The sequence below is a fragment of the Bubalus kerabau genome, chromosome 18 (genome assembly GCF_029407905.1).
Source record: "Bubalus kerabau isolate K-KA32 ecotype Philippines breed swamp buffalo chromosome 18, PCC_UOA_SB_1v2, whole genome shotgun sequence".
NCBI classification, from domain to species: domain Eukaryota; kingdom Metazoa; phylum Chordata; class Mammalia; order Artiodactyla; family Bovidae; genus Bubalus; species Bubalus kerabau.
The window spans coordinates 33862566-33890152 of record NC_073641.1 but is presented as its reverse complement, the minus strand read 5'-3'; the positions used below and the strand labels follow the sequence as shown (position 1 = coordinate 33890152).

The following is a 27587-nucleotide window of genomic DNA, read 5'->3' as shown; positions in this document are numbered from 1 at the left end:
TGTGGGTTCTTGGGATCCTTCATGGAGATTCCAGCACCTCTGCCCTCCTGGAGCTTCCCTTCTTGAACTCCTTAGTTGTGGGATTAGATTCAGATAACTCTCACTGTCTTCAGCCACTCTGGCTTATGGTCTTTGTCAAATTCTAATACGTGGCCTTCTCAGTTGGTCTGGCTGGCTCCATCCTGATGAGCCTCATGAGACTCCAGCCCAGGCCTGGCCTTCACTTCAGTTGGCAGAACCCAGCCCTGGGCAAAGGTCGGGGGGTTCGTTATGTGAGGCAATGCGTTGTATGCTCTAATCTTTTCTGGTACCAGGTTGTGTGTGTGTGTGTGTGTGTGTGTCTGGGAGGGAGGAAGAGAGAGAAAATGTAATTGATTTGGGGAGGATTTGGGGAAGGTTTATATAGGAAAGCAGCAAGACCAAGAATCTACTGCCAAGCGGTGACCAAGAAACGTTCACCATATTCTTCCTCCAACCCCACACTGTTTGCCAACTCTTAACCAAATTAGCATAGTGCGGTCTGCTTCCATACATGACTGAATGAATAAGGAAGTTTAAACGTCCTTGCCATAAAGCCTGGAGGAACCATACGAAAATCCAGCCTCTGTTTCAGGAGTGTCTGCTGGACTATTGGTTAGTATTTCCCTTCTTGTTCACTTCGCTTAAAAGGGTGAGAGTCAAGTCTCTTTAAAAAAAAAAAAAAAAGTGCTTTTGCACTTGACTTAGTCAGTTGCTTTTCTTCTCCTCCCACCTCGTTCTTCCCTCTTCTGGCTTTATTCCTCCCTCCCTCCTTGCCCTCCTCTTCCACTCTTCTTCTTCTACTCTGAATGAAACTTCTTTCTCCTGTCCAGCAGCCTTTAAAATATTCCAGTTAGGCAAAACCTCAGACTGCCTTCCTCCCTGTCCAATGACCATTATAATATAATTTAGGTCTCTGAAGTTTATTCTGTGAATGAAAGGCTAGCTTTCTGCGTGTTTAAGAAGCTGATGCATTTTGAGAAAGTCGACAGAAATAATAATTGGCACTCAGGAGACATTTCGGGGTTATAATTGTGGTTCATGTTTTACATTTCAGCTCAGTTTCTGTTTTAGAGGAGTGTCATGAAGAGGTGCCACCACAATTGCATATTTGTTTTGCATTTTCTTCCAGGTTTCCTAAAGTCTTAGGGATGGTCAGCATATTGACGAAAAGGAAAATAAGACTTAGTTTTTTTGTACTGCTAGCTGTACCCATTGGCTGGTTTGCTTTGATGTCTCAGGTTCCTACCTGCATGCCTGATTAGGGCTGTCCTGTCATGCCATGGACTTCCCTTGTGTCTCAGACAGTAAAGAATCTGCCTACAATGCAGGAGACCTGGGTTCGATCCCTGGGTCAGGAAGATCTGCTGGAGAAGGGAATGGCTACCAACTCCAGTATTCTTGCCTGGGGGAGCCTGGAGGGCTATAGTCCATGGGGTCGCAAAGAGTCAGACATGAATGAGTGACTAACACACACACGCATCGTGCCTTATATGATAGGAAATGCCACTTATTTTATCTCATTGAAAAGCATTCAGCTGAACTTTCAACAGAAGGATGTGTTCCTACCCCCTTAAAAACATCTATTTTAAAGTCCAGGGGAATCTATTCATTTCTGCAATGATTCATTTCAACCTGAGTGTGTTAGGTATTGCAACACAGTGGGGGATACAGAGATGACCCTCAGGGGAGAGAAAAGAAAGTAGTGGGCATCTCAGGATGCTATGGTGGAGGTTTGGCAAAGATAGAGGAGAGGCACCTAACTTCTCCTGGTAGGGAGTGGGGGGCTGTTGCTAGAAATGTATTTAAGTTGAACTGACCTTGAGCTGAGGTTTGGGGAATGAATGAAGTGGGAATAGGGTGGAAGGACACAGGGGTGAAGGTATGAATAGCCTGGAGCCTTCTGAGACAGTTCCTCCGTAAGGGGGAGGTTTGGACAAGGGGTAGAAGATGGACATGGAAAGATAGGAGTCCAAGTGAGATCACACAGGACTAGAAGGACCTTGCTAAGGGTTTGTCATTGATACTAGATAGAGTGAAACAGGCTGCCAAGCTGCACTTGGAAGGAGAGCTCTGTGGTGTCAGTGTGGAGAATAGATTTTTGCAAAGTGCTAATCAAGATTATTCTCGGAACTTCAGGCTCAGTTTGCTTCAGTCCTGAGGGCTGGCTGTGAGTAGATTGAATTTCTGGGTTGTTCCAGGGCTCTTGTCTTAACTCCCAGAAGGTGGCTAGAGCAGCTCACTGTGGAGCTGGGAAAGGCCAGGAGGGCTTGGCTCATCTCACCTCCACACGTGTTAGGATTTGTTTGTGCTGAATGCCTAATGATTCATGATATTATATGTGACAGCACGTGTGAGCCTGAGGGTGAACTGACTTTTTGCTCCTTGAAAATAGAGCAACATGTTGAAGACAAGGTGAAGTACTGAAAAGCCCGCTGGACGGGGGATGAGAGGCCTGGGTGCTGCTCCCAGCTCGGCTGTGAACAGCAGTGGGGTCTTGTACTCGTCACTTAACCCCTTTGGGCTCTGCTTACCTCATCTGTGAAGTGAGACCTTTACAGAAGCATGGTCCTTAGGGCCCCATTCGGCCCCTAAGCTCTCTGATTGTGATACCATCTCCCCAGTCGTCCTCCCAACCCCGCCATCACTGTTAGGCTTCCAGACATTTTTTTTTAATTCTAGAGAAACTAGTAAAACCATTTCCTTAAATTAAGTTGTAGTTTAAAGAATATAATCTAGTGAGCATGGGAAATAATTTCCAAAGAAAAAAGGGAATTATGATTCGTGCTCTATCCTGTGCCAATGGTAAAAGGGGAGCAGGAAGCCCCCTGCACCCGACTTCCTTTTTCTCTTGACTTTTTTTGCTTGTCCCTCCTGTAAAAGTAGAGAGGAGATTGGCTGTGAATTCTGAGGGGACTAAGGTAAGACATTGATAGGGAAGATTGACCTGTGAGGTCTGCCTCCTTCCAGAGGAGCAGTGAAGCCTTTCCTCTGGCATAAGCAGCCAGCCATTCAGGTCGATGTTGGGCAGAATTTTGAGTAACTATGACCTTCTGTGCCTTTGTGAAATTCTCTTGCACTTATATCCAGCATCCTCAGGTGATATTCTGGCTGCCCAAAGATCAGCCCTAGGCCCATCCCCTAACTTCCAAAGTACCCTCTGCTCTCTTTCACGCAAACTAACTCCTATAAGCAGAGTGATAAATAGATGAGGGGAAAGTCTGTGTCTTGCCCTGCTGCTGCTGCTGCTGCTAAGTCACTTCAGTCGCGTCTGACTCTTAGTGACCCCGTGGACTGCAGCCTACCAGGCTCCTCCGTCCATGGGATTTTCCACGCAAGAGTACTGGAGTGGGTTGCCATTGCCTTCTACGGCGTCTTGCCCTGTGGAAACTTACAATAACACAGGCACTGAGAACTCATTCATTCCACAAACAGGGGTTTGTTACCTTGTGACTTCTGTGTCAGGGCACATTTTTGTAGTAGAGGGATATGAAAGGTTAAGTCTCAGGAGAGTGTGGAAGGCTTCATGGAGATAGTGATATTTGAGCATGATTTTGAAGAATCGATAAGTTTTGGGTTTGTCCAGCAGCAGCCTTGAAGGTAAAGGAAGAGAGACTGTGACAGCAGCTGTTTTAAGCCTAAAACTTTAAGCCTAAAACTGTGTGGCAGGCCTGGAGGGAGGAGGCACTACCTTCCAGAGAGAATTCTGAGGTAGAATCACCCCCCTATGGTGACAATTTACACGTGGTGTATATGGAGTAACCAAATTATCACTTGATAGTTCAGCTAATGTGGGAGCCATAACTTCATTAAGCAAGTTAGAAAATGTATGAGATGAAGCCGTTTGTTTGTTAGCTGGGAAGCTGGGGAGGGTAGGAGATGCTGAGTTCATTCAGTTTGAACAGGACTGATTTCAGAGGCTTATGGGCATCCCGGTGACTATTTCCCTTTGTCTAGGGCACCTGCCCTCTGGTTCAACATTTACATGATGCTCTGTGTAAACTCGGAGAAGGCAATGGCACCCCTGTCCAGCACTCTTGCCTGGAAAATCCCATGGACGGAGGAGCCTGGTGGGCTGCAGTCCATGGGGTTGCTAAAAGTCGGACACGACTGAGTGACTTCACTTTCACTTTTCACTTTCATGCATTGGAGAAGGAAATGGCAACCCACTCCAGTGTTCTTGCCTGGAGAATCCCAGGGATGGGGGAGCCTGGTGGGCTGCTGTCTCTGGGGTCACACAGAGTTGGACACAACTGAAGCAATTTAGCAGCAGCAGCAGCTGTGTAAACTGCCATGGTGGGATTCCCTGTAGCTTTTCTTCCCCATTTGGAAGTAAAGTTTTGACTAATAAGATGGTCACAAGTGGTTGAAAGTGAAAAATTCATTTGAATAACTTTTCAGTTTGATGGGAAGATGAATGTTTTATTACTGCTCTCCAAGATGTGAAATAACTGATTTCTCTCAAACAGATTGCAATGGAAGGCGTGTTAGTGTCTGTTCCTTTGACTTCTTCATAGGAGGACGGTCTTCTTGAATTAACAGCCATTCAGACTTTAGCTCAGTCTGCTTGTTCCAGCTTAATTCACTAGCCAACTGATTTAGGAGAAACATGACCAGATCGCTGAGTTAAGTTTCCTGAGTCATGCTGTGGTGGTCCCATGGGGTGGTAAAAATAAGGCTCCTGGAAAATGAACATTCCATTCAGGGGTCCTGAAAACAAGCTTTCCTGAGCCAAGATGTTAGATTTACAAGGACATGTACAAAGATAGCCTGTCCTCCCTTCCACAAGACCTTTTCCTCCATAAATACATGCGCCTTGTCCTTATCTTCTCCCGACTCTATTCTTTCATAGATTTTGACCTTGATTTTGATTTGTCTTTTCATTGACAGTTTTTTAATTTCCTGTCTGACATGAGGTTAAAATGAGAAGCAAGGCCAGCAAACTAATTTAGATGGGATCTCTCAGGCTTTCTCTGGAATCAACTGATCAACTCATCCAGATTGATGTGTTCAAACAATGAATTGCATCAATTGACCCAGAGATGATTAGATTCTAGGCACCCAGTTTACACTGGCCAACCTCATGAGATGAATGCCAATACATTTGTTTGTTTTCCATGTCAGCTGTGAAGCAATTTCATTTCAGCTGGTTATTGTATTAATTTTCCAGAGAGAACCCAGAAAACAAGACAAGAATCGGCAGGTCATTTGGCAATTGTAGAGTTAGAATGGAGAGAACTGAGTGGCCTCAAGGGAGAGCATCAGCAGGCTCTGAAAGGAAGATTCTTGTACCTGTCTCTGTATTGGGACATTCTTGTTGGTCCTAAATAGTTGGGCGAGACAAAGCCATAAATTATTTACTAATTTTTTTCAGGGTTCTTCATCAGTTAATATTTGATTAGACTGGATTATCTCTAAAGCTCCTTCTGCCTCCAAAATTCTGTGCTCTTGTAAAAATCTCCTCTCCTTTTGGCTGTGTTTCCATCACGGCTTAATAGTTGTCTTCCTGACTAATGTTTAGGATGTCAACCTCAGGCTTGTTTTCTATTGCTTCTAAAAAAAATGACCATAAATTGAGTGACTTTATAAAAACCCATTTGTTAGCTCACAGTTCTGTAAGTGAGAAGTCTGGACACAGGCTGGTGCAACTGGATTCTCTGCTCAGAGTTCACAAGGCTGAAATCAGCTGTCATTAGGGCTGTATTACCTTTGGGATGTCCTAGGCATGAATTTGCTTCCAAGTTCATTCACGTTATTGACCAAATTCAGTTCGTGGCCGTTGCACAGCTATCGTCCCCATTTCCTTGCTGATTGTCAGCTAGGAGACCATTTTCGCTCCTCAAGGCTGCCTTCATTGCATCTCACGCTGTATGGCCCCTCTAGTAACAGCAGGGCAAGTCCCTCTCAAGTTTCTAACCTCTCTGACTTCCCTTTCTGCCGCATCTCACTGGTTAACTTCCTCTCCTGGTCTTACAGACTAATGTGATTAAATGTAAATCACCCAGACAATCCAGAATAGTCTCCCTATTTTAAAGTCAATTGATGTGTAACCTTAATAACATCTGTGAAGTCTCACCAGTGCAGTACCTCAATTAATGGTAGAATAACCAGAAATGATTGTCTTTGGGGGACTGGGGAACCTCTTTACCATTCTGCCTATCCAGTCTCATCAGCAACACTTTGAAATCATGTTATATCATTATTGGAGTGATTAAAATATCTGTGGATGACTGGTCTCATCTGTTTACACATGTTCTTTCTTTTACAGTTTCATTGGTTAATATTTTATGATCCTACTTTTCATATTTCAGCATTTAAACCCCTTGACTTAGAGGGTTCTGTGTTATTGTTAAAAAATATGTTTATTGGTCAGCTGAATGGGGGAGAATTATGTTTTACTCTCCCCCTCCCCCTTCCCCCTCACCCCTCAAGCAGCACCCATAGAAGCTGCTTGGAACAGCTGGACTCTATTTTCACAGACTTCAAAATCATAGCACATTTGACTTGCAATAGGTCATTGATTTTCAGTTTGCTCGTGTGTGCTCAGTTGTATCTGATTCTTTGCAACCCTATGGACTATGTAGCCCACCAGACTCCCGTTCATGGAATTTTTCAGGCAAAATTACTGAAGTGGGTTGCCATTTCCTACTCCAGGGAATCTCTCCCGCCAGGGATCGAACCCACGTCTCCTGCATCTCCTGCATTGGCAGGTGGATTCTTTTACCACTGTGCCACCTGGGAAGCCAAATTTCCCATTTACCTTTGGTACTATGGTAAAGCCAGGGCATTTGTTTGTAAGGTCTAATATACAGTCAAGGCTAAGAACTATTGATATGCTCCCAACATACTCTTTTGGAAATAAAGAGGCTAAGGGTGTGAAATGATTTACTTAAAGTCCCATACCTAATGACAGATCTGTTTCTGGGCTTATGGTTTAATTATTTGTAGAGTTCAGTGCTCAGTAATTATATGCAAAATGAGTGTTAAGGTCTAGAAAAGCCTGCTTCTCGCTTCAGTAGAAAAACTCTTTCTAGGACCTTAATAAATTATTGGATCTTGCCAAATATGTTTAAAAGTCCCTTCTCAGCAGTTTGGTCTACACAGATACATCCTGCAGTAGCTAGGGGCTGGGCATGTGGACCTCCCCAGTCTCAGAGTCTCAGAACTGCACCGTCCATTGCAGTGGCCACTCACTGCCTGCGGCTCTTAAGCACTTTTAATGTGACTGGTGCCAGTTGCCATGTGCTGTGAGTGTGAAATACACACCAGATTCAAAGACTCAGTGTGGGAAAAGAAAAGTGCATAAAATATCTCAATACTTTTCCTATTTACTACATGATGAAGTGATGATATTTTGGATATATTGGGTTAATTAGGATATATAATTAAAATTTATCTATTTCTTACTCTTAATGTGGTTACTAGGAAATGTAAAATTATACAGACAGCAGGCATTTGTGGCTGGCATTATATTTCAGTAACAAGGTGCATCTTCTTTGGAGAGGATTTTCTACTAAAGCTATTAACAATTATGGTCCACATCAAGCTATTACACCTTCCATGATCTGAAGAGTGAAATGGTGTATTGTAAACTTCCTGGCGATGAGACGTGACATTGATCTGCCCTGTGTTTGCCATCTATCTGGCAGCCAGTCAGTCTGGCCAAATAGACTTCTTTCTATTTATAATATAGGCTCCAAAGAGGCGGGCGATGCCCTCATGTCATGGAAAGGGCACACCGCATAGCTCTTAAGTAATGTACCTAAAAGTAGACCAGGTGCTCTCGGAATCTCTGAGACATAGAGATGAATATCCTTCTCCTAAAGAAACTACGTCAGCACTTATGAGTTATCACCGTCCTTGACAGGCCCTCGGTACTGGAAATACTATAGCGCCTGTCCCTGTCCATAATTTAAATGCGGACTTTCCTCTCTTTCTCTTGCTCTCTGAGGTATGGCCTGCCTCACTGGTACCCTGCTTGTGTGTTTAGTCGGCCTGGCTTAGCGTTTCCAGAGAAGCATGAAAGGCAATGGCAGGCTTGGAGAAGGTTCCAATCCATACCTGAAAGTATTCTGTCTGAGCTTTTGGGATTCCCTTCACTTCTCAAAACCTCTCTAAACTTTTGTTTCCCTATTTTAAAATTAGGATCTTTTGCAAAGAATGAATAAAATAATAAGGCACTTGGCACATTTATTCATTGGCAGATTTTGGAAGGGGCATCTACTCTGTGGGGTCCGGGGCTAGTTTTTGGGGATAAAAGCATGAGTGACACACAGCTGTGGCCTCCAGGTTGCTCGCAGCTGAAGAACGAGAAAGACAAGGAGCCTGGCAGCTTCAGGACAGGAGGAACCCTCTGTACCTGGCAGCTGTTTATTACATTGCGCAGCACGGGGTTTGGCTCATCACAGAAGCCTGGTATGGTGCGTAGGTAAGGAGACATGCCCCGCAGTGATGAACTTACTGCCTGAGCCATCACATCGGGCGATGTAGGGCTGCTTCCAGGGCACAGGATTGCTGACTCCTTTTCTAGCCATGCATTTCCCAGGAGAGCATATTGCCTCACTCTTGGTTTCCCAACTTGTTTACCCTGAAACCACAGCTTCACTATTTCGGACTTGATAAAAGAAAAAAAGAGTTTCTTGTAACGTTTGCTCTATATGTGATCCAGGTGTGTGAGTGACTCCTTGAATACTCTGAGTTATGGTCGAAATCATTGTCAAATTATATCTCATCAAGATACTGAATCTTTTTTGTTATTTGAAGATTTCATCCTATGAGATCTTCAACAGCTTATCTATTTCCAATAAATTAGGTAAGACAAAGCCTGTATTTCCATCTGAGAGTCTTGGAAGAAACTTCAGCATCTTCAACTTTGTTTAAAGTACATTTTCCATGTTCTGTGTGAGCTGTCACAGTAATAAAAAGTATGTTTTTCGGTGGGGGGAGCCACTCATGGAAAGAGAGAAACCAGAAATCCAGTAAGAGGTTTGCTTTCTCAAATTCTATTTAGGAAAAAAAATGACTTTGTAGGTGCAATACTGTAAGATATACAAAGAAATGGAACATACTGTTCAAATAAGCACCCACCTATGTGACTGATCTTCTCTTCCATGTAAGAGTTACACCTGCCTTGTGCCCAGTGAATGCACCAAGTGTATCAGGCTGAGTGAGTTTGAAGGTCATCCATTGATCTAGCTATTGTGTTGAGGGGTTGCAAAGTGCCACTGGGTCCTGCTGAATTCAGACAGGATGTCCCATGCGCCAAGAAAGGTCCACTCCCAACAGAATGCCCATCCTTACCAGGAAAGGGGAAGCACAAACATTTGGTCTTGAAATGGCCCTTATTCTTTCACTCCTCCAGAAAGAAAAGGGTGGAAGCCCAGGTTCCTGTAACCCAGAAAGAAAAGGGTGGAAGCCCAGGTTCCTGTAACCCTGTTGCCTTCTCTGTGTTCTCACAGGAAGATTCCTGGCTTTAAACCAAGCATCTTATTATTAGAATTAATCTACCCAGTTTTCAGCTGTAAAATCCATAACTCATGAAACAGATGATCTGAATCCAGTAAACAGCAGCATATAATATTCTTACAGTAGGTGAGATTGTGATTAAGGGGGAAATCAACCTCTGGAGTCCCACACTTTTTATTCTGATTACTTTTCCCACCTCCATGTAGGTGTGCAGTTTGCCTGCACACCTAAGCAGAAGTAAGCAGCATTCCTGCTTACCCTAGGAGATGCACATGTTACATTATGATGATCCTTCCCCTTCCCTGGACACTCGTGTGATTTAAGTGCTTGCTTGAAGAGGGGAGTCTCGCCTATTGTGCTGATGGCATAACCACATCCCTAGGCTTCCATTCCAGGACCTACAATGAGGGCCCCTCTCCCAACCCCATGGAAACATAAACGGTCTGCTTAATCACTAGTATCAGAAAGTGTTATAAATAGCAAGTGTTGATACACACAGAGTAAACTGAGGTTTGGTAAAGCAAGGATTTGAACCTGATTCCAGAACTTGTGCACTGAAGCCCTAAGCTCACTCACCCTCTGTAGTTGAAGGGCAAGGATAGCATCTATGATAGAGTTTGATAGTAATTTCTATAGCCCTGGAAAAGCATCAATGATTATTAAAGACATATGGCCATCTGACGTGGAACAGGTGGCATCAGATGAACCCAAGTGTCCAGGGCTCACTCAGCAGCACTGTCTCCTGCCTGTTGTGTCCATGTCAGCAGATTGTTTAATCTTTGTACCTGTTACCTCACCTAGAGTCCAGAGAGCATCATTTATTTTCCCAGCTGGTGGTGTGCTGGGTCCAGCTTATACCAACTTGTGAATCAACATTTAGTGATGTCAGTGATTCAATGAATCCAAGTTAAGTGACTTGGTAGCTTAAAATCAGCCTTAGCGGTGGTATTTATATCACAGAGATTGGCAAATGCTACAAACTGTGGCCCTTTTAAAGTTACTACTCCAGAGAGACAATTGTTAGATATTAGTACGCCACTGACTATGACTGCGGAGAAGGCAATGGCACCCCACTCCAGTACTCTTGCCTGGAAAATCCCATGGACGGAGGAGCCTGGTGGGCTGCAGTCCATGGGGTCACTAAGAGTCGGACACGACTGAGCAACTTCACTTTCCCTTTTCCCTTTCCTGCATTGGAGAAGGAAATGGCAACCCACTCCAGTGTTCTTGCCTGGAGAATCCCAGGGATGGGGGAGCCTGGTGGGCTGCTGTCTCTGGGGTCTCACGGAGTCGGACACGACTGAAGTGACTTAGCATCAGGAGACTATGACTCAGAGATACACTGCGAATTATCATACTTCTAAAGGTAAACAAAGGCAAAGTTGGTACCCTAAAAAGCTCCCATAAATATAATCATACCTAAGTCTTCAGTAAATCTTTTGTCCCCATCATTCTGCATTTGGGAAGACCTCTAAAGACTTAACCATTATGATTTCATATGTCATTATAAATACACAATTTTATTTTGTGTATTGTTTTTGTTATGAAAGCAGATATGCTCCTGTAACAGACTAATGTTTCTGAATGCAGGTACAGACATACAAGCCATAACGTGTGTATATCAGTATTGTCAATAGGAATATAAAATATAATTCAAGCCACATATGTAATTTAACTAATTCTCTATAGTTAAATTATTTTAAATGGGGGATAGTAGTTTTAATATTTTATCCAACAGTCCAAAAATATGATTTTAACATGTAATCAACATAAACATTATTGAAATATTTTGTATCCTTTTGTACCAAACCTTCAAAGTCCATGTATATTTTACACTTACAGTACATCTCAATTTAGATGCTAACTTTTCATCTGAAATATACTTGATCTGTATTTAGATCTTATAAAATGTACTGTTGAAAAAGGTTTACATACCCAACCTGTTCTGAATATATACTTAATTAAGCATTTAATTGAAATATTTAATCAAAATTAAGTATAATTAAGCTTATTTAATTCTTCAGTTGTGTTAGCCACATTTGAAATATTCAGTGGTTGCCTGGTAGTAACTGAATTAGCACAAGTGTTAATACCCACCATATATGCTCTATTTTTTTTAATAAAAATGGAGACCTACTATATATACCACTTCCAAAGGATTTTTTCTCCCACACCTTATCCATTTAAATTACTTTCTCATCTTGTATTCCCTACCGGATCCATGAAGGGAGAGAAATTTCAACAAGAGTAGTTATATCAATAATGTCTGTGAATTTTTTCTCCCTCACTGATAGGAAGGAGATAAATTGGCCTAAGGCATTTTGTGTCTGACAGATTTTCAAATGACCATCACCAAAAAGTAGATAATAACATGAACTCTAGGTGCAATCTATTCAAATAAATGCCTGAAGCTAATTAGAATAGATTATTTCAAATACCCTTTTGGATGAACCTCTTCCTTTTTCAGTGCTGAGTTCTTAGAAAAGCTTCACCAAGAAATCAATGAGATTCAGTTTTGCAATATTTCATTAGTAATCAACACTAGCATCAGAAAGTACACATTTATTAGGTTATCTACCTGGAGTCTTGGTTTTGCAATATAAACAATTCTGCTTCTGTTGGTTTTTTTTTTTTTTAAATCAACCCTTGCTTTTTCCAGGGCTTCCCTGGTGGCTCAGATGGTAAAGAGTCTGCCTGCAGTGTGGGAGACTCAGGTTCGATTCCTGAGTTGGGAAGATCCCCTAGAGAAGGAAATGGCAACCCACTCCAGTATTGCCTGGAAAATCCCATGGGCAGAGGAGCCTGACAGGCTATAGTCCATGCAGTCGCAAAGAGTCGGACACGACTGAGCCACTTTACTTTCTTTCTTTCGCTTCTTGCAGAGCAGAATCACTAGATCAGTAAAACAGAAATTTGGGGAAACTTATTTCTGCTCAATTCAAGCCACCCTTTTGATATTCTTCCTAACTTGGCTGTGACAGGACTATAAGCTCCCAAATCTGTTATTTTACTCCTCCCATTTATTAAAATGTTAACATCATACTTCTAAGGATGCTTTTTGACTGTTGTCCTTTTAAATACATGATGCAAATCAGAGGGTGTAGGGGATTTTGGGTAGTGGTTGATTATATCTCTGGTAAATTACTAACCAGATATGAGGACATTTTTCCCTGTATGGCTTTATATCTTTTTTAGTGTTACTTTTAATAAAGATGACATAGGGATTCTTTGCAAAGTAGTCTTATCGTCACTTTAAATTGACCTGCTGCTCATCATTTCTGTGTGGATATCTCTGAAATCCAATAGTGATTTCTCAATGATTTTGTTTGCTTTTATATTTCCCATTGTGCCTTGAATAATGCTAGCAGGTACTGGTGATTCAACAAATACTTGCTAATTGAAAGTGAAAGAGAATTGAATCAATGGCTTCCTTTGCCTGGAGTTGGTTATAACATATTGGGAAAAAATATTGTATTTAATCTCCATCTCTTCTTGTGTGTTTATGGACTGTTTTATAGCCAAGGAACAAAACTATATCATTGGCTGCACTGTGATTTTGAGGCTTCCTCTGCTAGGCAGTTTACAGAATTAAAACTCATGCCAGCTGGATCACAGGGCTTTTCAACTGGCTCTCCCTTGAGGAAGGGGGAACAAGCAAAATGCCTCAGGCGCATTGAGCTCCAAATAAATGGTGTGAGTTCCCTGATGCAGGAATAGCAGCTCCTTCTGCCCCCACCCCAGTGAAAATCATGCCTTGTGGCTATAGCCAAAGAATGCGTAAATATCATTAGAAATGTAGAGAGGGGTTTTCCCTAGGAAAATATTGCAAACTTCAAAAACCCTATAGACGAAGGTACAGTTTAATAGATGCCTCTGAACAATGCCTGCCTCTAGTTAGATTATTATATTAGGAAAGGGAAATAAAGGATTTTCACATCTAGCACATCACTGATTGATAGATTAAAGTACCAAACTTTGTGTTTTGGCACTCTCTCCTCTTCCAGTGACATTTCATGTCCTCCAGGATCTAATGAAAGAGAATCCTCTCATCTAGAAGCTGCCATGCAGAGCTCTGCATAGTTGAAGGGGGAAGCTTACAGTTGAATCATCCCAGGCCAACTGACACTCTGTTCATGTGAAGGCATTAGAGAGAGTTCACTAGGGGAGTGCGAAGGAGCGGGGTACACAAGGGGACCACTTTTGCAGTCATCCCCACTGAGCCAGCAACAGTGGAAGGGGAGCATTAATCTCTAAGGAAACACTTAGCCCTTCCTGGAATCCAGCCACATTGCTTTATCTTCTTCTCTGCTCCCACCCCTTTTTAGAGCCTTAGAGTTGAGGGGTCCCTATGCTCTGCTCTTGACAGCAGTGAACTCCTCTATGTGGGAGGATGGCTGTTTTAAATAACCTCCTTTTCTGCTGTGGGAGTGTGCCAACAGGTTTCTGGTTCATTTTGCTTTGTGGATTCCGATTTGTTTCGTGAGATAGAATGGGGCCTGTTGGAGATGGATTTGGCTCCTAAAGGAACTGTTGTGATCATCAGTTCCTTATTTGGGGGAAATGAAGTTCATTTGTAGGCAGCAGCTTTCAAAAGTTTTGGGGATGGGTGGAGGCCAACTACATTTCATTTGAAGCAAAATTCACTTGTCTGTAGCATCTGGCAAGACTCTTTGAGAAGTGTGGAGAGGTGACATCCAAACCAGGGAAGCATCCTTCTGAGAAATGCACACCTGTTCATATCCTTGTTCAGTCACGGGGTGTACAGCGCTGCCTCAGAATGGGATTCACTGTTAGGACCTGACGTCAAGAGAGCAAGTGCCAGGGGAGGCTTCTTTACCTGACACAGTGTGGTAAGGCATGGTGAGTGAACCTAGCACTAGGTACAGAGTCCAGTTCCTCAAAGCTTTTCTTCCTTAAAAAAGACTTTTGAAATAAAATTTTAAAGGAAGTACCCAGCTATCAAGAGGGTAACATTTTCAACCTATAACGTGTTTGTTTTTAGCCTCTTTCATGACATCCGGTCCCACCACTTCATGGGAAGTAGATGGGGAAACAGTGGAAACAGTGTCAGACTTTATTTTTCTGGGCTCCAAAATCACTACAGATGGTGATTGCAGCCATGAAATTAAAAGACGCTTACTCCTTGGAAGGAAAGTTATGGCCAACCTAGATAGCATATTCAAAAGCAGAGACATTACTTTGCCAACAAAGGTTCGTCTAGTCAAGGCTATGGTTTTTCGAGTGGTCATGTATGGATGTGAGAGTTGGACTGTGAAGAAGGCTGAGCGCCAAAGAATTGATGCTTTTGAACTGTGGTGTTGGAGAAGACTCTTGAGAGTCCCTTGGACTGCAAGGAGATCCAACCAGTCCATTCTGAAGGAGATCAGCCCTGGGATTTCTTTGGAAGGAATGATGCTAAAGCTGAAACTCCAGTACTTTGGCCACCTCATGCAAAGAGTTGACTCACTGGAAAAGACTCTGATGCTGGGAAGGATTGGGGGCAGGAGGAGAAGGGGATGACAGAGGATGAGATGGCTGGATGGCATCACTGACTCGATGGATGTGAGTTTGAGTGAACTCCAGGAGTTGGTGATGGACAGGGAGGCCTGGTGTGCTGCGATTCATGGGGTCTCAAAGAGTCGGACACAACTGAGCAACTGATCTGATCTGATCTGATGTATTCCCATAAGCCTATTAGTATATTCCCATAAGATCTTATGGGAAAACCCGAACGAACTTCTTGGCCAAACTAATATTTTTGCTGGAGACCTCAAATTATGAATATAATGGCCTGTTCATCTAAGAGTAAAGGATCTTGAGAGAGAGGCTCAGTGAAAGTAGATGTGGATGACGCAAAGCCATTAGCCCAGAGCCTTCCAGGTTAAGAATTTAAAACACGGGTGTCATAATAACCCCAACTCACATTAGTGTGAAGTCTCACTGTTGGTAAAGTGTATTCCTCTGTGATGTCACGCTCAGTCCTATGAATGACCCTTAGGGCACTGTATGAGGGCTGTTCTCATGCATGCGGGAACACAAGAGAGGTTCCGTTCACCTAGAGATGTTTTCTTAGAATGTTTTAAGAACATAAAAAAATGATACAGAATTTTTAAAATGTTGCATCATCCACTGTCTAGAAATGAAAATGTAGAACATCAGATGTTTAATACCTATTCAGAATTACACAGCTGTTACCTGGCTCAAAGCCTTCCATTACCCATGAAAACAACCATCCGTGTTCATCATTTCAGTTTGATTAGGGGAAATAGAAGGGCTATTCTGTTGTTGTCAAGAATGTAATAAAAATAAGTCCAATAAAGTCACTGATGGAGCTCCCAGTATGATGATCAGATCTGCCTGAATAACTTGTAAAGAGCTATAATTTTATGGAAATATTGCAGCTAAGATTTAAATTAGTTGGCATTAGTCATCAGATGTAGCAACAGCTTTCCAAAGGGCAGTCTGCTGATTTCATTTTAAGCCAGCCTAAACTTGTCTCTTTAGAGATCAAGGAGGTGGACATCTGGTTTATTTATTACAAAGAAGCTTCATTTCCTCCAGGTAAAGGTGTGTGCTGGCTGAGGCATGTTGACCTGCTCCCCCCATTCATCACCCTGAAGGGTCCAAGGTGTGGCCAAGCTTGGGATTCCAAATGGCTAGCCCGCAAACTGACCCTTTTTAGAATCTGAGGTGTTCACATTCCTGGGCTTTTCAGAGACCTCATTCCTTCTGAAACTGACTCCCACAAGGACACCAGGTGTCCCAGGGGAGGCCACCTAGGAAGCACTGGTGTTTTTTTCCTTTCCACCTCCCACCTTCTCTCTGCAGCCTTCTAGTTAAGCCTCCTTCCTATGGCTCATTAGCACAGTGTTTTGAGTGTTAATTGAGCTCTTTTGTTCACTGGGAAACACGTTGGAGAAGCTTTACTATGCCTGAAGTAGGTTGTTTTGTTTTTCCTTTTTTGGCCTGTCCAGCCCAAGGTCCCTTGCTTAGCAATACAGCTGAGGAGTTCCTATTTCCAGGTCAAATTAAAGCGAACCATGCTGGCCCTGTCATGAAAGCAATGTGTGGGGGTCGTTTGTTGTGAGGTCATTTTATGGCCATGGGCAAGAATGTGGAAATAGTATCCATGTTCTTTCTCAAGGCGAGCACCCACCGGAAGTAGAATGTATGTAAAATGAAAAGTATGACAACGTGAGACTCTAGGGCAGCGAAAAACTTATGAAGATTCCTTCTAGAGCTGATGTGCATGTCAACTCATTCCTGCTTCAGCCGTATTTAAACAATTTTTGATGAACATGGTCTGCTTTTAATTGCTCGGCTTAATTTTATTTTTCTTTGTATGACTGCAGGTTCTACAGGTATGGATCTCTGGCAGCTGCTGTTGACCTTGGCAGTGGCAGGCTCCAGTGATGCTTTTTCTGGGAGTGAAGGTGAGTTCTGCTTTTCCATTCCCATTCGCAGTGTTTTGAAACCACACTGAACTTTATTTGTGAAATCTAAGTTCTTTGGGTGAGGTAATTAAAAGAGGTAAGTTTTAAGTAGCAGTAAATAGAAAACCTGTTGTAGGTTTAAAATTGCAAACTAGGAGGACATCTCTGGGGATGTTTTAGGAGGAACACAGTAGTCAGCTTTGACAGCTGATGTTTCTTCATCAAAAATAAATGCTGCAAATCATGCTGAGGACATTTCTAGTGAAGGCACACCAGGTCTCTTGGTCTCAGGCTCTGGGAGAAAGATTGAAATTGCACTGAAGGGTTATTCACAAACTGATCACTCAGCTCATCTGTGACTAAGGTTACCAAAGCCTGTTTCCAGAGCTCAGATTTAAGGCCTCTTAATCATATTCTCTGAGAGTGGAAATTTCAGATTTCAAATAAAGTTCACCTCTCACTCACTGGATGGTTACCATTTGGCTAAGTTAGAAGGAAGAAACAGCTGAAGTAGTTGAATGATGTGCTCAGATGTCACTAATTTCCTTGGCCATCTCTGTAATTCTCCCTTCTTCTTTATACTCTCTTCCTATTGGAAAAGTTGTCATATATTCAAACTTAGGACTCAAACAGTAATAACTGGAATAGGCGAGTAATGAAAGGGAATGAAAAGGATTTTTCTGCCCTGAAAGAAAACCGTGCTTATAACGAAGTAGGAGACTTTTTAAAATATCATCTTGAATACTTGATATTTTTTTCTTGCCTGAGCATTAACAAAGGAAAGGATCATCTGTTTCTCCTATTCTATGATTTGACAGTCACTTGTGGCTTTAAGAGGAGCCAGCTCCCCTACTTACCAGGCAACTCATGTTGGAAAACACAGTTTAGCAACAGAAGTAGTGCCTTAAAATGTCCTCCCTGACCTTCAAGCCAAAAATAAATCCCTAGTAGTGAGCTGCAGAGGGCAACCAGAGTAACTAAGAAAACAAGAAGGGTAAAATGTTATTTTATCTCCTAAAACAATTTTAAAATATTTATAGAAAAGAAGTCACAATTGTTTGAAATATTTTGAGGTCTCTCTGGTGTTACAATATCAACATTATGCAAGTTGAACATGGAGGGAATCACAGCCTCCATGTCAGCAGCTTTTCCCATGGCTGGTTTTAGACCCTGGTTCTGAGCCAAAGATTTACAGCTGAGATCCTGTGCCATTCCAAAGTCATGGTGGTTTAATCTCTACTTTCTTCATTAAGATGACTTTCACTCTACCGGGCTAGGCTTGAGGAATTTAAAAGACTTGTGAAATGAAAAGTATGGCAAAGGAACTCTAAAGAAAATTTAAAATGTGTGCCTGGCTAAAAGACTAGAACTCAAATTACGTTTTTGACCTAGAGAGTCTGCAAAGAGCATATATTTCAACTGCTTTGACATTTTAGTAAACCTTTAACTTCGTGGAGGAAACAAAACAATTAGTTGGTTTTATGTTTGCTTTTTTTTTTTTTTTGCTTTTTGATAGTTTTTTGTTTGTGGGGAGCACAGAATAAAAAAATGCAATAGTTTATAGTAAATACAAATTGTATATTCAACAGTACTTACAGTTTAACAGTACTTGCACATACTAAGTAATTTAGCAAAGGGAAAAAAAAAGTTGTTACTCTTTTTTTCTTAGTGGGCTAACCAAAATTCCTTTGGAATATGTGGCCACTCCAGAATTCTTAGCTTAAAATGGCCTGAGGATTGTTAAGGACAGGGTATGATGTTTATATAAGAAGATGAAGATGAGCATGTTTGAACATGAGTGAGTGAGTGAGTGAGTACGTGTGTGTGTGTGTGTGTGTGTGTGTGTGTGGTGCTTGCCAGTTCTGGCCATTTATCTGATGGGTTCAGCCAGAGTGATCTCCTGACATGACATGAATTGAATCTCAGATTACCTTCATGGGCCACGTGTTTTTTTTTTTTTTTTTTTTCCTGCGAGATCCAGATTGTACCCAGATCAATTTATTTTCTCTCCCATTGTATAAGGCAGACTAAAAATGTAAGAGAGGACTTTGGAAAAAAAAAAAAGATGTTTCTGTAGTTTCACCAGCCATTCACTGAATCTAGTTTGGTCAGTGGAAGAGGTGGTGCTGCTGAGCAAGCAATCTGGGAAGCATCACCTGGAGAAGAGCTGCCCAGAGGCTGGTAGAAGATGGCAGATCTGCATGTCCAGGGAAGGTTGGCACCTGAAGCCTTGAGCAGGGCTTTTCTTGCTTGGGCAGATGAGCAATTAAAAATATACTGGCCCTGAGAGAATTTTTTTATTAAGTCTAATTGGCCTGTCGGAAATTTAATGAGAACTAAGCGCGGAACAATGCCACCATTGTATTAGCTACAGTGTTGGAATAGCTGCTTTCTCTGTCTTTCATCCTTAATACATGATTGACTGGGGGATTTTGCAGGAACTAACGCCTGTTCTAGCGATGTGTTATGTAAGTGAATATTGACACACTCCAGCCAATAATGTTCAGGTAATAAAAGTTGTATTAATAGGTCTCTGATCCATAAGCTGTTAATATTAGTCTTTATATCTAATCCTCAAGGCAGTATACTTACTCTTAGGGAGAATTTCTTTTCTTTTTTTTTTCCTGAATGTAGTTTATTTAACTTTTTAAATTAAAATATAGTTCATTTCAGAGAAGGCAATGGCACCCCACTCCAGTACTCTTGCCTGGAGGGTCCCATGGATGGAGGAGCCTGGTAGGCTGCAGTCCATGGGGTCACTAAGAGTCGGACACGACCTAGCGACTTCACTTTCACTTTTCACTTTCATGCATTGGAGACGGAAACGGCAACCCACTCCAATGTTCTTGCCTGGAGAATCCCAGGGACGGGGGAACCTGGTGGGCTGCTGTCTATGGGGTCGCACAGAGTTGGACACGACTGAAGCGACTTAGTAGCAGCAGCATAGTTCATTTACAATATTATATTACTTTCAGGGGTACAGCATAGTGACTTGGTATTTTCATAGATTATATTCCATTTAAAGTTATTGTAAAATTACAGCTGTAATTTCCCAGACTGTGCAATGTATTCTTGTGGCTTATCTATTTTATATATAGTAGTTATACCTCTTAATCTCATATTGCTATGTTGCCCCTCTTCTCCCCACTCTCCCTACTATTCACTACTAGTTCTCTCTGTGAGTCTGTTTCTATTTTGCTATATTTGTTTTATTCTTTAGATTTCACAAATAAGTGATATGATAGAATATTTGTCTTTCTCTAACTGTTTTCAGTAAGCATAATACCCTCCATGGCCATCCACATTATTGCAAATGGGAGAATTCCATTCTTTTTTATGGCTGAGTAATAGTCCATTGTATATTAACACATATATACATCTTGTTTTATCCACTTGTTGATAGATACTTGGGTTGCTTCCATGTCTTGGCTATTGTAAATAGTGCTGCTGTGAACATCAGGGTGCCTGTGTCTTTTCAAATAAGTATTGCATTTTTTCCAGATGTATACCCAGGAATGGAGTTGATGGATCACATGGAACTTCTATTGTTAGTGTTTTGAAGAAGGACCATACTGTTTCCATAGTGGCTGCCCCAATTTACATTCCCACCAGCTATGTAAGAGGGTTCTCAGGGAGAATTTCTTATTCCAAAATCAGAAATGAGCAACAGTGCCGCATTTTCAGAGGGCTTCACAGGGTTGAACTGTCAACTGGTTGCCTTAAAACTGCGGCTTCTGTGATAATGATTTTAATGAGAAATATGCATAAAGATGTTATGGATACAAACATACTTCTGAGAAGCGCCTGTTATATGTTGTTGTACCTCTGCCCTTTCTGTTGGTCCCCAACGGAGCATCCTCTTGACCTCAGCAACCTCAGGTGAGAGCAGGCAAGGCCTGCCCTGAAGAAGTTCAGTCTAGCTGGGATGTGAGGAACCTGTAGGTATTAATGAGAGACTACAGCTTTAAGGTCTAGAGTGTGTGATGAATACTAATGACCACGATGTTCTGAAAAAGAATAAATCAAGATGGCTGGAATAGTTTAATTCAACAAATTCAGTGTACAGATATTTCTTTAGAGCTTCTTATTTTTCAAGATTGAACTCAGGGCTATGAGGAAGATAGTGATTCTTCCTTCAAGGAATTTATCATGACTTAAGAGATCAAGAAAATCCACAGAGAATGACTGTGTGAGGTGGTTATGTATGGAAACAGTGGCCTGAACTACTGTCTTTAAGAGGAGTGAAGAGAGGAGAGTCATGTCAAGCTGTGGTGAAGTAGAGGGGACTTCACAGAGAATGTTGGTGTTATTTCAGCAGAAATGAGAATACTGGGTTACAGTTTGAAAGGCTGAGAAGAGCAGGCGTGGCTGCAGAAATAGCACGTATGGTGATGGAACAACAGAAAAGAAGTGCTTGGGTGTAGATACGCGACAGACGTGGAGAGCAAGTCACCTGGTCACTGGGTTTACACTGCATGCAGGGCACTGTGCTAGGCAGTGAGTGGTCTGTTTCACACACAGCATCCAACAGATGTTTTTTCAGCACTTCCTTTGTGGAAGGTGTATAATTAATTTGGTCAGAGTGTATGCTATGTGAATGCTGTGTTTGTAATTATTCCCTTTCTATGTAAACTTAGGTCGATGAATTCAAGATAAAGTATAGAAGGTCTAGAGATGGCAAAAGCTTCATGGAAAAGGCAAGGCTTGTTGGGCCGGGAAGATGGGTATTTGGAGAGGCTTATACCATATCTGGAGAAGGCAATGGCACCCCACTCCAGTACTCTTACCTGGAAAATCCCATGGAGCCTGGTAGGCTGTAGTCCATGGGGTCGCTAGGAGTCAGACACGACTGAGCGACTTCACTCAATTTTCACTTTCATGCATTGGAGAAGGAAATGGCAACCCACTCCAGTGTTCTTGCCTGGAGAATCCCAGGGACAGGGGATCCTGGTGGGCTGCCATCTCTGAGGTTGCACAGAATCGGACATGACTGAAGTGACTTAGCAGCAGCAGCATACCATATCTAGCAAGTCATAGTTCTTAAATTCTAGGCCAGGTGAAAGTGTTCATGGTGATGCATTTTGTGTGTGTGTGTGTGTGTGTGTGTGTAGAATGTATATATAGCATATATAGGGAATTCCCTGATGGTTCAGTGGTTAGGATTCGGCACTCTCACTTCTGGGACCAATCCCTAGTGGGGGAACTAAAATCCCATAAGTCATGCAACTTGGCCAAAACATACATACATACATACATACATACATATGTGTGTGGATGTGTGTGTGTGTAGGGCATGGTTTGCAGACAAAGCACATCGTTAGTATCTTATCACTCTAAATATCATTCCATTAGATAACTTACACTAGGAGTGAGATGCCATGTCCCAAAGGAACCAAGATCCCTCAAATAATGTTTTCTATCTTTGAAAATTTTTCATAAGCTTATGCAAACATACACATCACTTTTGTGAAAGAAAAGACATCTCTGGTCTAATTGCTGGCAATAGGAAATAATGACCCAATGGCAAGAACATTTTTTTTTTTTTAATAAACCTTTCTCTTTCATGCCTGCTTGCAGGGAAAGCCCCACAGAGCCCTGGGAGCTTCAGGTCATGCAGGATGTGTTTCACCCATGTATTAGAGTCATGGCTGTAGTTGGTAAACAGTAAAAGGTGTACCTGTTAAAAATGTTTTCAAGAAGGTATAGTTCAGGGCTTTCCTTGAATTCACCCTAGAAGTTAGTGAGAAAGCCATAGAGCATGAGATTCCTGCTGTCTTTACTTCAAGAGATGAGAAGAAGTCTTAGTCTCTTCTGGTGCTGTGGACATCAACAGCCCTGTGTCACCTGGTCCTCTTGGTGTACACAGATGGCTAAGCCGCTGGAGTTCAAGTCCTAGCAGGCCAGGCGATGGAGCTTCCAGTCTCGTCTACCTGGGTGATGCCAATGGAAGATATGCAGAGACCTTTGTGGGCGATGAGGTCTTTCAGCAAGTTTTTATTGAATGTAAATTTGAATGTACCTATCTGCCTTTAAGGAGCTCATGGGCTATAGAAGCCAGACAAGTAAACTTAATCTAACTGTGGTCCTCTGAGGTTATTAAAGAGATTTTTAAAATATATATGATTTTACTTGACTGTGCCAGGTATAAGTTGTGGCATTAGGGATCTTCAGTCTTCATTGTGGCATGCGGTATCTTTAATTGCTGCATGAAAACTCCTAGTTACAACATGCGGGATCTAGTCCCCTCACCAGGGATCGAACCCAGACCCCCTGTGTTGAGAACATGGAGTCTTAGCCACTCAACCACCAGGAAAGTCCCTAAAGAGTTTTAAGCAAGGTAATACTACTGTTAGATTGTCATTTTGGAAACAGTGACAATGTTTGTAGTAGTAGATTGAAAGTTGCAATGGCCGTAGTAGATTAGAAGTGAATTGGAGAGAGATGAGCGTGGAGGAAGGTGGTTGCAATAGGTTAAGAGACATGATGCAAAGGTGCCAGTGGTGGTCAAGAAGAACAAATAGATGTGTTACAGACCGATGTTGAGGAGCACTTGGAGTCCAGTTACGTGTGGGGTTTTGACTTCGGGAACTGGCAGAGCTTTCTTACTCCATCCATTTCAAAGTTTCTGCGTCTTGAGTTCATGTTACCAGCATCAGCAGTGACTCACTTGTCACAGAGTGAAGCTCTGGAATACAGCTCAGCCTATAAGCAGTGAAGTGGTACTTACACGGCACAGCTCTGTGTTGGGGGAAACACTGAGACTGATGACAACAGAGTATCTAAGCAAGCTTTCTGCTGTTCCATTAACCAGAACCCCTCCTGCCTGTGCCCAGCCCGGGTCCCACAGCCGTCTACTCCCCCTCTGTGGTGTGTCTATGGTATGGCTTGGCCACTGAGCCCTGAGGGTCCACAGCAGGAACAAAGGCCTGAACTCCTGACTCCATGTTGTCTCTGCACATTCATGACTCAATCCCAAGACCTTGACATATCCCCAGATATTTGATCACCCCTAGAATCTGCACTTATCTCATGGAATGCAATAAAATACACTCAGGATGAGTCAAGGGCAACACAGCTATGCACTGAGCAGAATCTGGGAGGTCGATGAGGCTTCCATAGTAGCTACGTGACTCACCCCTGTGAAGCAGCTGGTCATGTGAGTGATGAGGTTTGTACCCTAGCTGCTGCTGCTGCTAAGTCGCTTCAGTCGTGTCCAACTCTGTGCGACCCCATAGACAGCAGCCCACCAGGCTCCCCCGTCCCTGGGATTCTCCAGGCAAGAACACTGGAGTGGGTTGCCATTTCCTTCTCCAATGCATGAAAGTGAAGAGTGAAAGTGAAGTCAGCGACCCCATGGACTGCGGCCTTCCAGACTCCTCTGTCCATGGGATTTTCCAGGCAAGAGTACTGGAGTGGGGTGCCATTGCCTTCTCCGTGTACCCTAGCTAGTTAGTGTTAAAAGGACTGGGACCACCCAAGAGTAGTCTAAACCTTAACGTTCAGGTCCCACACGCCAGTGTTGGACTGTACGTCCAGTCTTCCACTTTAGATGCCAACATTACAGGACAAGAGCTTCTATGCACAATGTTGACAAACCACTTTGGTTCAGTGGCCCACACTCAGGCTCCTGTTATGTGGGGTCAGGAATGCTGTGGACAAAATGTGTTTGCTGATGATGCTGGCCACCAGCCCCCGTTCATCCACACACCTGGTTTCCTGCCTTGAGCAGAGGCTCACGTAAGTGTGCAGAAGTCCACACTGGCTTGGACTGGCCGGGCCAGCCTCTCTCTGGCTGATGTCATCTGTCATAGCTCGGGGCCCAGCTCTCTCTGTCACCCAGGTTTCCCTAGGAAACCCTCTTAGGAAGATCCTGTGGGGGCTGGTTTTCTTCTCACCCTGATTTTGAGTCATTGCGTTACTTTCTCGTAGTTGGTTTAATTCAAAGCCTTAACCTTAAACTCAGTGATAAAGAATTCTAGGCATTTAAGAGCCATCCACAAAGACATTTTTGGGGCCCAGCCCCTGCTCCTTGGAAGTGCCTGCTTATCTATAGTCATGTATGTCTATAACTTGGTCATTAGGCAGAGTCACCGGCAGCCACAGACCAAGGACCACCCTCAGCTTTCCCAGGCAGCAGGCACTGTAGTTCCGTTTTGGCTCTTCAGGAAATTCTCACATGCTGTCAACAGGGTCATCCCTCCAACCCAGAGCACAGCTCCTTCCTCGTCTGTAGTTAGCAGCAAAGGCGGAGATGATATGTGGCATAAACACTGTCTGAAATCCGAGGCAGCCAATCATACAGAGAGGATTCCATGGTGCCCCGTCTGGCCAGCACCGTGCAGACCAGGAAGCCCCAGAGCCTGGAGTGCTTCTTCAAACCTCAGCTGGAAATCAGAGTTTTCTCTGGTCTGTATTCCCCAAATCTGTCCAAAAATGAATCTGCTATATTTTGTCAGATACATCTACCAGGAATCTCTGTTTCTATATATGAAAAAACTCACCAGCCTTAGGCTTTAAGCTTAACTAATTGCAGTGTCGGTGTTATATCTCCACAGGGAGGTTGCAGGTATCAGAGCATGGAGGAGTGTGTCCACACAGAGGGAATGTTTCAGCATCCTGTTCATTGTTTTTAGAAACTTTACCAAGACACAGGACAAAAGGATAGGCTTCTAGAAGGGCTGTCAGTGGCAGAGGATCAGGGGGTGGGAGAGATGACATTTGTTGCACGTCTCTCTTCTAAATGTATCTTCCCCTGGTAGCTCAGATGGTAAAATATCTGCCTGCAATGTGGGAGACCTGGGTTTGATCACTGAGTCAGGAAGGTCCCCTGGAAAAGGGAATGGCAACCCACTCCAGTGTTCTTACCTGGAGAATTCCACAAACAGAGGAGCCTGGTGGGCTATAGTCCATGGGGTTGCAAAGAGTCAGACATGACTGAGTGACTAACACTTTCACTTTTCACTTCTAAATGAAGTTATCATGACATCTGTGTTTTAAGTTGTATGTCACATTCTGGAATGAGCTTGAAATATATGCAATTTGTTTTCAAAAGATTGACAAAATGACCACTGCAAACTCTGTACAATAAATAGTTACAGGTTAAAATTTAGTAGACCTAAAGATTCATGAAGAGTGTTTTGTTCACTCCTGTTTCCCCATCCTGTAGCATTCTGAGACATGGAGTAGATCTTCATTTTCTTTTCTTTTTTTTTTGATCTTCATTTTCTTTAAGGAAATCAGTGTCCACAGTTGTCACTAATGCTCTGTTATGCCCTCACCAGGGCAGAGGCTGGATCTGGACCCCTTTTCAGTAGGAAGGGTCTGGAAATAACTGTGCAGCTATAGAAACTGTTCTCCAGAAATCCCCAAGCCTCCCTGTGTCTGACCCAAAGCCCTGATTTGTGGGCAGAAGAATCATTTTCTTGCTCTGTACTTCAGATGTCTCTAGAGTCAGAACTTTGCCCAACCCACCAATGCCTGGGCATCTGATGCCATGTCTAAGTCTTGCCAACATTTTCCCAGGTGACTGAACTCTGTACCCCATATACCAGCCACTGGCCAACATCCTTCATTGAATAGACCAGTCACCCAGCACCTACCCTGAACCACCTTTATCTGTGCCCCACCTCCCTGATTAAATCGCCTCAAATATTGACAGACAGAGAGATGTCATGAGGGTTTCAGATTCCAGATCCAAGTTGTCTCTGCCCCTTTGGACATTGAACTTTTGATTACGAAAGACCCTGATGAGCGATCTTATGGAGAACTTGTCAGTTTTCCCTGCCTCATCCCTGAAATATCAGGTTTTTCCAGTTTTCCAGTGACAGCTCATCTGAAAGTATGAAACTCTCAAAATTGTCAGTCATTTTGATAAAAAACCCTACAGTCTTCATCCCTGAATAGGAAAAAAAAATTTTTATTTTGTGTAATCTAATCTTTTAGTTGTTCTCCAGTCGCTCAGTCTTGTCCGACTCTTTGTGACCCCTTGGACTACAGCACACCAGGCTTCCCTATCCTTCACCATCTCCTGGAGCTTGCTCAAACTCTTGTCCATTGAGTCAGTGATGCCATCCAACCATCTTATCCTCTGTTGTCCCCTTCTCCTGCTTTCTGTCTTTCCCAGCCTCGGGGTCTTTTCCAATGAGTTGGCTCTTCACATCAGGAGGCCATAGTATTGGAGCTTCAGCATCAGTCCTTCTAATGAATATTCAGAGTTGATTTCCTTTAGGATTCACTGGTTTGATCTCCTTGCAGTCCAAGGGACTCTCAGTAGTCTTATCCAACACCATAGTTCGAAAGTATCAATTCTTCAGTGCTCAGCCTTCTTTACGGTCCAACTCTCACATCCATACATGACTGCTGGATAAAACATAGCTTTGACTAGATGGACCTTTGTCAGCAGACTAATAAAATCTTGCAAATTTCTGGAAGGAGAAATAATGTTCAGAATATTTGACTTGTGGACAGTCATGTGTTACCAAGTATTGGGTTGGCCAAAAAGTCGATTCAAGGTTTTCCATATGATCATATGGAAAAACCCAAATGAACTTCTTGCCCAACCCAATGTTAATAGATTCACATTAGTGGAAATTGAATTGGTGATGTTTACCTTGCCTTTTTTTGTTGTTGTTGAGTTGTGTCTGACTCTTTTGTGACTGCATGAACTGTAGC

General features: G+C 42.8%; 1 protein-coding gene across 10 annotated transcripts in view; it reads left to right on the top strand.

Annotated features, from left to right (window-relative positions):
* Window positions 1–27587, top strand: part of GHR (growth hormone receptor) — a 307084-nt gene that overhangs the window by 118081 nt on the left and 161416 nt on the right. For 8 of the 10 annotated variants that reach the window (XM_055554865.1, XM_055554866.1, XM_055554860.1 and 5 more), the window contains one exon: window positions 16836–16916. In XM_055554865.1, coding sequence (XP_055410840.1) covers window positions 16847–16916 — 70 coding nt within the window. In that variant the 5' untranslated portion in view covers window positions 16836–16846. Of the gene's footprint in view, window positions 1–8307; window positions 8447–16825; window positions 16917–27587 lie in introns of those variants that run through there. The other 2 variants (XM_055554863.1, XM_055554858.1) reach the window with 2 other exon arrangements.